This window comes from Mya arenaria, chromosome 10 (genome assembly GCF_026914265.1).
Source record: "Mya arenaria isolate MELC-2E11 chromosome 10, ASM2691426v1".
Lineage (NCBI taxonomy): Eukaryota > Metazoa > Mollusca > Bivalvia > Myida > Myidae > Mya > Mya arenaria.
The window spans coordinates 62,107,080-62,117,507 of record NC_069131.1 but is presented as its reverse complement, the minus strand read 5'-3'; the positions used below and the strand labels follow the sequence as shown (position 1 = coordinate 62,117,507).

General features: G+C 33.1%; 1 protein-coding gene across 3 annotated transcripts in view; it reads left to right on the top strand.

Annotated features, from left to right (window-relative positions):
* Positions 1–1,149, top strand: part of LOC128204075 (defensin gallicin-like) — a 5,488-nt gene extending 4,339 nt beyond the window's left edge. For all 3 annotated transcript variants that reach the window (XR_008256083.1, XR_008256082.1, XM_052905418.1), the window contains one exon: positions 1,013–1,149. Coding sequence is in view for 1 of the 3 variants with exons in the window: in XM_052905418.1 (XP_052761378.1) it covers positions 1,013–1,048 (36 nt within the window). In the remaining 2 variants the exon portion in view is untranslated. The remainder of the gene's footprint in view (positions 1–1,012) is intronic.
* Positions 1,150–10,428: the final 9,279 nt, after the last annotated feature.

Sequence of the window (10,428 nt, the reverse complement as noted above, 5' to 3'; positions counted from 1 at the left end):
AATGCTAATTATAGTTTTTTACAGATCCCGGGCACATGACTTTTGACTATCTATTCCTATTAAGTCTATAATCGAACAAACCAAAATCAGTTTAGGTAACTAAAGAAAGGTGTTAGAGTGTAAAAATATCAAATATGGAATGTTTTCAAACCATGCACATAACTTTTTTTATCATTATTGATCAATAATCAAAGTTGGCCGAAATCTTATGGTCCTACATTCGTATTCAAATATTATTAGTATTACAGTATTAGTATTAGTAAACAAATGATGGTGATTAAGAGTTTCCGACGTTCAATATACCATATTTTACAAGTCAATGTCCCATAACCCGTGATTTACTAATTCGTTTATAATCTAACTTGACCGATATATTATGGTCAAACAAATTACTTTTAAAGTTTGATAAACATTGGTAAATAAATATACTAGGTTAAAGTGTGGTAATATTGTTAGCGGAATTAATGGCAACAGCTCTTGACCTCCTGGTCAGACTTGGCCCTTGACCGAGACCATGTGGCCACAAGCGCTTTGGGTCCAAATTTGACTAAGAGTGTTTTAGAAATGTTGATGCCAGAGTGGAAACAATCAAACTGTCCACAATGGACTACGGACGACGAACAATAGGCGATCTCAAAAGCTCACATTTGACCACTTTAAAAGCAGTCGTGCCTGTAAAATTAAACAGTATCTTTATCTTATTACTTAATTATTCGAAATACTTATGTGACTCAAATAATCAAGATCCAAATTTTGTGTTGATAAAATGTGCAGTTTTTTTTTAATCAAGTGTTATCATAATTGCAAACGTGGTCATTTTTTTGTCAGTTGAAACTGCTAATTGACTACTGTTTATATATCAAGTATCTTCAATAGTACGGATTTTTCTTAGAAAAGTCTCATGACCGGACATTTATAAAATGGATATATATTAAAAATATCATTAATAAGAAACATGTTGGGTTCGTTATCTAATCTATAATTTAATTTGGTTCAACTTTATATATTTCAGAGTGGGTTCGAATATCGCTGTGATGCTTGCTACTAACAACAAACGGGGCATCTTTTGGTTACATCCAAGTGTACCAAATAAGTGCCATACCTGCCAATTGTCGATTTATTGTCGTTCTGTATCTGTAGGCAACAGCAATAAAGTTTTGTACTGAATTCGGCTGCAAGCGTCTATGACTTTTCTGGTTTTATAAATGTTCTGTTCTGTTCTTAAACTTCGTCATTTTTGGCAGGTAGTATTCTGCTAATAAGGGCAAGTTGCTCAGATGTTTTTAAAACATAACATACGACAATCTATGTAGTTTATTCTTCAATATCTAAAGATAAAACTACAATGGTTTTACTTTATTTCATCGTATGAAGTTGGCTTAGAAACCCGCCATACGAGTACTTATTTGCATCAAATATTTTACGAATGACAGTATTTGAGATTAGTCAACTAGTTCAATTGCCCTTAGTGCTGTGAAATTTGATATGTCACAGTCTTCCAACTTTATTGCCAAGAAGTGGATATGGGAGTAACAATGTCATGGTTGAAAAGAACCAGAACCGGCAATGCCTTTTCTGAAATATCCAGATAAAAGGTAACTATTGAAATAGCATAGTTTAATGGAACCTTACTTATATTTTGCAGAGATTCGTGTAAAATGTTTTCAGAAAAGCGTAGTTCAATGCAACCTTACTTATATTTTGCCGAGATTCGTGTAAAATGTTTACAAAAAAGCGTAGTTCAATAGAACCTTACTTTCATTTTGCAGAGATTCGCTTAAAAATGTTTTCAAAAAAGCGTAGTTCAATGCAACCTTACTTATATTTTGCCGAGATTCGTGTAAAATGTTTTCAAAAAAGCGTAGTTCAATGGAACCTTACTTATATTTTGCAGAGATTCGTGTAAAATGTTTTCAAAAAAGCGTAGTTCAATGGAACCTTACTTATATTTTGCAGAGATTCGTGTAAAATGTTTTCAAAAAAGCGTAGTTCAATGGAACCTTACTTATATTTTGCCGAGATTCGCTTAAATTTTTTTTCAAAAAAGCGTAGTTCAATAGAACCTTACTTTCATTTTGCAGAGATTCGTGTAAAACTGTTTTCAAAAAACTTAGTTCAATGCAACCTTACTTATATTTTGCCGCGATTCGTGTAAAATGTTTTCAAAAAAGCGTAGTTCAATGGAACCTTACTTATATTTTGCCGAGATTCGTGTAAAATGTTTACAAAAAAGCGTAGTTCAATGGAACCTTACTTTCATTTTGCAGAGATTCGCTTAAATTTTTTTTCAAAAAAGCGTAGTTCAATGGAACCTTAATTTCATTTTGCAGAGATTCGCTTAATTTTTTTTTTCAAAAAAGCGTAGTTCAATGGAACCTTACTTACATTTTGCAGAGATTCGCTTAATTTTTTTTTCAAAAAAGCGTAGTTCAATGGAACCTTACTTACATTTTGCAGAGATTCGTGTATAAACTGTTTTCAAAAAAGCGTAGCTCAATGGAACTTTACTTACCTTTTACAGAGATTCGTGTAAAAAAATGTTTTCAATAAATACATATTGTCGTACAGAGAATTTATCGTTTAAGGAGATCTCTGACTATGAGCTTGATTACATAATTTAGTTATCGTTCTAAGCACTTTGATCAGTTTTCTAATTAGCTCCAAACTTACATTGTTCAAGGGAAGTTACTGAGTTATGTTCATCATTATTTGATGATTTAGTTATTGTTCTTATCACGTAAACATATCTTTATTAACCGGTATCTGGTTCTTCCTGGTGCCAGTTGGTGTACCTATGAACAGGTTAGCTATTTCCGGTCGCACCGTCCATCAACCGCCATGTCCTCTCACCGTCCCCATCATTTCCGGCGATCTACACACCGTTTACATCCTTATCCATCGTTGTGGTGATCTGCGAGGAGATAGCATTAGCTTATATTGTTTGGTCACGATCCGTGATACATGATACAACGAGACATATAGGATAGTAATGAACACAACATATCAAATTAGAATACAACCTACATTCTCAGCCAATAAAATACCGGATAGGTATTCATTACGTACCAGGCTTAATCATTAAAAAAGGTTTGTCTACTGCCATTTATCCGATACACGATCCCTAAGTCATACTTTGCGTTAACCATATTTCAGCCAATAAGGTTGTACAACCTGAAGTTATATCTTATTATGTTGAATACCTCATTCGCTGGGCTCACTTAGCCCATTTTCAAACATGTAGATCATACTTCATTTCATTTAACTATTACTTTATTCAAATATTAGGGTCATGTCATTTTTGAAAACATAATAATCCCTTTATCATTACATTCAACTGATTTTTGATCATTTAAACAAAAGTTTGTATTGAATTAGGTTCACAGCAAATATAAGTCCTCTATTAGTTTTTAATGTACATATATTACCCTGTAGAATACAAAAATACTTACTGGTACTAATACGTTGCCTAAAGACAATTTCAATTAAATGATCCTCAGAATTCCCAATGATAGCCAGGTGGGAGTTACTTAAACAGTAAATACGGTATTTACTGTATGATCCGCGATGATTAATTAATACTCCTTATGACGCATGTTCTTGTGCATCTTCAATAGCAATTCCCTCTTATATTGGTAACACTAAAGGGATAATTTTAATGCTTCATTTGAATATCCTGTATTTACCGAATTTCATCTTAAAATAAAATAGTAAAACTCAATAATCAAGAGGAATCAATAAATCATTTTAGCAAAAGAGACATTTATCGCTAATTACGCCCGAACTATGTTTTTGACACTAAGTTTAGTGATATCTGATTGTACAAAATTTAGTGATTGTCTGCTACCGAACCTTACCCAAAGTGACTACGCATGCGCAAACTGACAAAGCCTTTTAAATGTATTGATTGAAGAAGACCGTTTTTTACATTGATTTCACATTACTAAAGGGAAATTATTCTAAAGTGGTATGGTTAACCAACTTGTCAAGGATATTATGCCCATACACATTCTGACCACGTACTTGATGATTGCACGAAGGCTTTATCGCATGTGAGTTTGTGGTCACCAGGCCGGACAAGTGAGTTTTCTCCGGGTATCACAACAACACACGACCAAACTCTCTCTCAACACCATACCAACTGGAGTCACTTAGTATTAGTCATCATGACTGTTTTTCACAACCATTGCAAAATATGTCATGATTAAACTATTTTACTATAATATATGACCAGACAAGGCCGATTTGAGCTTAATTTCTACAAGATATTGTGTCCGTTAACATTTTTACCATGGTTGGTAACGATTAGACAAATGTTTCTAAATTATTGATCTGACATTATACAACAACCTTGTTTTTACATTTATTGTTAAAGGCATACGTTTGTTGGTAGCATATTGGTGATAATCAAAGAACCATTTTATAAATCAAACATTCGATTGCTGCATCACCTGTCAAGTGACTTGCGAACGAGTTGCTTTTTCAGGAGTTTTAGAAAAAATATTCAACGCAGTGGTGTGCATTTGTTAGTAAAACTTATACATTATAACATCTTTATAACAACTCTGCCATGAATTAATGTTTGTATTTCAGAACAAATTACTAGCATAATATTAATTCGGAATGATCATACTTCATTCATTCAGGTGAACAAGGCTATTTTGACCAATCATCATAGGCGTAACAGAGTCAGTTTGATAAACATTTAGGGAAGGATCCAAATCCAAAAGATGTTTCTTTGTTCAGAAATAACACAACACTTTTATGAACAAACTTCGAAAATATACGTTACTAGAACAAACGTTAAAGGAACTATGTACTGCGTGGTTTGCATAAGGGCCAGCAACTGAATGAACTACAAACGTAAGAGACAGTTAAACACAATACTTGAGTTTCAGATCCTAAAAGATGTTTCTGTGGTTAGATAAGACACAAAACCTATAAGAACGAACTTGAGAATATACATAATATAGCACAAACGTTAAAGGACACACTATGAAATGCGTGATTTGTATTAGGGTCAGCAATGGAGTGATAGAAAAAATGTATTTATCAAAAGCTAATTCGTTAAGTATATCAACTCTTAACATTTGCTTTGTTCCATGTCTGTCGGTCATCTGTGTGTAACATATGACAGGAATTGGCCTGCTGCTCCCATGCTCCACAGTCTACAAAATTAAAATAGGATTTTATAACTGCCAGGGAAGAATAATGATCTTTAGTTTTCTTTATTCTGATTTTCCTCTTCATATCTGATATCACTGAATAAAGTTGTGCTCCATTTTTTGTCAAAATATGATTATGAAGGGTAGAAATGTCTATAAGAAGCTATTACAAGATCAATGACATTAAATATACATTCATACGTGTAATATAGTCACATTGAAGTGCAAATATGCCCTTTATATATAATATCAAATCCGTCCAAAATATGCCTTAGAAACTGAACATTAAATGTCTAGGCCTATGATTTGAAATACTACGTCATCATATTTATTCCATTTAAATAATTGGGAACGAATACAACCGATATTACAACCAATATCAATAAACGAGAAGGTTATCTCCCTTATAGTGTAAAGCAGTCAGTCTCAAAATGTCATTGATAAAAGCCCTGTAGGATTCGACTTCCGTTCTTGTAAAGTATGTCAGGTTGCCAAACTTCCTAGTGCATAATGTGAAAAAAATACATTGCGTATTACATGTCAACATTACGGGCATGTAACATCGTCGAAGGTCGTAATATGTACTGCCTGAATATTGAATTATGATTTAGGTCTTCGTCATCAATAGAAGTATAAAACCTTAATGTATTTGAGAACAAGTTAAAGGTAATGGTTCCGTAAAGTTTTTATGAAATTAAACCCTAAGGGTAATCAGGTAAAAGTGACGCTATGAATGCTACATACAACATGCTTACAGGATTAGCTGGTAATATGTTGTTGTGGATATAAAGTAGATGGACCGGTGTGTGGTGACAGGGCTGCCGTTGTACTGACAATTACTGAATGTATGTTTACTGGTTTCTCGCACATCAAGAACATGTCTTGATTGCACTTGTGATCTTGCCAGAAAAATCCATGTTTGCTAACCAATTTCATACAGTCCTCGTCATGTTCACCATCGCCTGAAAAGTGCTTACTCTTTTGTTAATGCAAATATGCTGTGAGAGTAAGCCATTAGAAAAAATAAACTTAAACACTGCGATTTCAATTATATTTTAACAGTTAATTGGCAGTAAAACTGTCTAGCATTTAACGTATCGTACGCCACTAAGAACCGGCAATTGGTATTCCATTTTCAATCGATATGCGATAAACTAAGTCATACGCTATGGTCAGAAGGGCCAGTAAATATATAACTACATTGTAGACAAATAACTAATATAACCAGTACAAATCACGTAGAATTGGCCCCGTATGCGATTATCGGTAAAGTTGGTTTGGTGCAGTGTGTAGTTCTATATGTATGTATTCTGCATTTATACGTTTGTGTGTCTAGTTTATTGTCATGCAGGCCCTTGTTTTGTGCCTCCGAAATGGGGTTGTGTTTGAATGGGTGACTACTTCTGGTAGGTTTCATTGTATTTTTGTATTATGACTGGTCATTGGCAATACTTGTGTAACTCAATCAACGCTCCCTAGTACAATCAAGCGCCAAATATAATCTCAAAATCATTTTCAAGTATCCCGAAGAATTAGACAGTAAATTCCCAAACTATACGAGACAAAGCTCAATTGATTACTGAGAAATGCGGTGTAATTTGTCATGGTTGCTTTTCAATATATTGTCAATCAAAAAAGCAGAACGTTTTGTTTTGTTTTGAAATGCAAATATTATAAACAATGTTGTATTTACACATGTCCTAATTTCGGACTGAATGTGTACTACCATTGAATTTATGTTAGGGATAGTATAGGATAATTTTAAAATCATAGAAATTATGTATTTATCATCAATACATACTATAAACAATCTTATTCAAGATTATTTCAATACTTGTAAAGTATATTAACAAGCTCAGTTTATTAACATATTTACATAAAACTACAGAAAAAAGCTCAGTAGCAAAAAGTTTAAACATAAACCCGGCACTGGGTAAACGCCAAAGACATAAAACCGATATGTAGGTTTACATTTTAAATGGTGTGTTGAAATAAAAGAGCGCATACAAAAGTTGGGTTTGTATGTAGCAGTCGCCTCTCTAGTTAGTTTGTCTTATACTGTACGAATGAGATAGTCCGCACTTGCGTTACAAGTAGTCATCAATTCAAATTCATAACGGTTATCAGTCCTGGCTTAAATATCACCAAAACATACTTAAGACCATTTTCGGTCCCAGTCTTAATTCATTTTGAACATAAAAGCATAGATTCTTTTTCTTGTTCGTTTTAACTCTTTATATAAGCAAATTTTCTCAAAGAATGCGTACATAAAATTGTTTGTCAATACAACAAAGAAAAATGAATTCATTACTGAAAAACAATGAGTTGAACATTTGTTACATTTTTTTTACATTTGTAACATTTTTGGCTGTAGAAAACGTTTTCTTTACAACATCAACGAACAAATTAATTCATAACATTTGACCAGAAAAAATAATGTGCTTACTAAACGCGTAAAAACATATAAGATTTTGAATCACGTTATAGTATTAGTTAAAATAAGTAGTGATTATGACTGAGGTTTTATTTATTTTGTGAAATACGGTCCTGATTTTGTTCGTTGCAACTCTGTATAGGTTCCGCAAATTAGGTCAATGGAGTCTGAAAGCTTCACGTAAAAGCTTGTCATAGTCTGTAACGATTCTGACAGTCGTGAGCAAGGCTCCGAATACAATGGTAAAAATAACATATCGCTGACATTTATTATGTAATTTGTGTCGTTTCAAATGTTTGCGATATGCAACATCATTATGGCATGTTTGTAATGACACTAATAGGTTCCTTGTACCCACGCATTTTGAAACATATCGATAACGACACGAAACTACTATTTTCAAACGTTTTATTGTCTTTCCGCAGTAAGCAAGACCTTAAAAACCACAGTAAGACATCTTTAAAAGAATTATGGTGTTTTATAAACAACGGAAAACAAATATCGCATGCAAACATGCTTTTGCTACGAAAACTTTCTTCATTATCCGTCCATCCTTAAGAGAAAAACAATGCTATTGCATCTGTAAGATAGCGCAAACATTGGTGCGTAGACAATTAACAGTCATGAATTAATTGCAAAATAATCATTGAACACAGTTTGTGTATGTACTTAAAACATATAAGGCGTCTGAACAATTTACGGTTAATCCTTTTATTTCAGATATGAGCTTTTTGAGGACCAATACAGATCATATAGGGTCAGACAAATTACCGCGTATGTCTCTGAAAACAAATGGCAATATAAAATCACCATAGTTATTAAATGTTGATACCGTTTTAATGAAATGTCCACACCTTTGACCGTGTTTGAAAATATTTCCGTTGTCTTTGTCAATACAAAGCCCCCGATATTAGAACGGTTAAAAGTCGACAAAACACTACTTTTCAAAACACAGATAAGTCCAGATAAGTATTGCGCTATTTACTTACCGTCCTTGTTGTTTTTAATCTTCGTTGTTTCAATGTTTGCGATTTTCAAATCAGTTATTTATCTGACTTATATGAACGAATTACACAGACACTACGCAGTCGGACGTTCACTATTTGTATACAACAAAGTTTTATCCTTGTTTGTTGACGGTTTGCTTGTACGCGTTGAACCGCTTTAGCACATGCGCGTGAAAAACGTTTGTACCATTGGTATTGGGGATTGGTCTTGACAAACACAAAAGATATTCAAATTGAATTTTTTGATTACTTTTACTATGTGTTCTAGCCAAGGGTTCCTTTTTAAGTAGAAACTCCGAAATTGTTTTGACATTGGAAAGGCTTGTTTCCATAAGATATGTATCTTAAATGCTCCACTAATATACGCATAGTATATAGCATATTCACACAGTATGTCCATATTATTTCAAATAAGTATCAAAATTGATATTTACATGAATTTCACATTTTCGTATCAACTATCTCAATGTGGAAATACAGGGATAGCAATGTGTGACGAATGCACTCTGCATTAGTACTGAAATGTAGGTCAATGATGTCTTTACACTTTACATCAAAGCGTGTCTTACTCTATAATTTGTCTGACACTTGTGGATATGTCTCTGAACAAAAGATATATATAACATTTCACAGACAATGTAATGACATGTGTTATGAAATCATTGTCGTTTCAATGAATATAGGAATGGCATAATTGTCAAAACATGTAACAGTTCTATCCACCAACGCCTTTTGCAGGTGGAAATAATTTACTTGTATACCCACAGTTTCCATTATGTTTCCATTATGCGTCGTTTTCAATGGGCGGCGTGTGCATTACAATGCAATTATGGCAATTAAGGGGCTCCTATTTTTTCATCAGCTAGAACATGTTCTTATTAATCATAGTTGTTTTTCAGAATAAAGCACCATTTAAAAATCTAAGGGTGTTTGATAATGATTAGCCAAACAATCCAGAGTGAGTTTAAATGTAATTTTTTCTCATTTTTTCTAAGCATTAAGAGACATCTGTCAATGATGTTCACACCACTTGAAACGCCTTATCCTTCCTGTTAATCAACGTCATAACACCCTAAACCTCCTTCTCCATCTCCATGAAAGATAACAAAAAACAATATTCACGTTTAATCACAACTAAAAAACGATATGTTGATAGTTATGTGCCCTGTGTTTGTTGTATAATATGTAACAGTATGTCTGTTAGGACTTAACTTCCGGTTTGATACAAGATCAACTCTTATAACTAAAAATTGATTTACATAATATATTTGTTAAAATACATTCGTTTTGAATCCAAGTAGTTGAGGAAAGATAACTTCTATGATTTTTTTAATGCGTGTAAGTTTATTGCTGAAGAAATATATTATCATAACGCTATGCACAATGTTACATCAAACATCAAGTTTGTCCAGTAAAATGTAATAAATATCAAATATTTGCTGAAAACGTACAAACTATCCAATACAACATAAATATGATAAATGTGTCTACATTTTTCGAGAATCATTCGCCCTAAATGGCTTTTCAAGACGTGATTTCTTTGATACGCCCGCTATTGACTTAGCAACATGTGCTGATATCAATTTGGCAAACATTTAGCGGAGATGAGTATCAGCGATTTTGTTTTAAAGAGATACGATGTGCAATGTTATGTCTCTGATGAATATATGTTTATGTTTTTATGTAACGGAGTGCCAGGGTCTTACTACCACAAACCTGTACATGCGATAGTATATGTAAAACATAAATAATTAGCGAAATAATTAAACTAGATTTTTGAAAAGAGGAGAAATAAAAATGTTAACTTTTTTAATTTTCAACAACT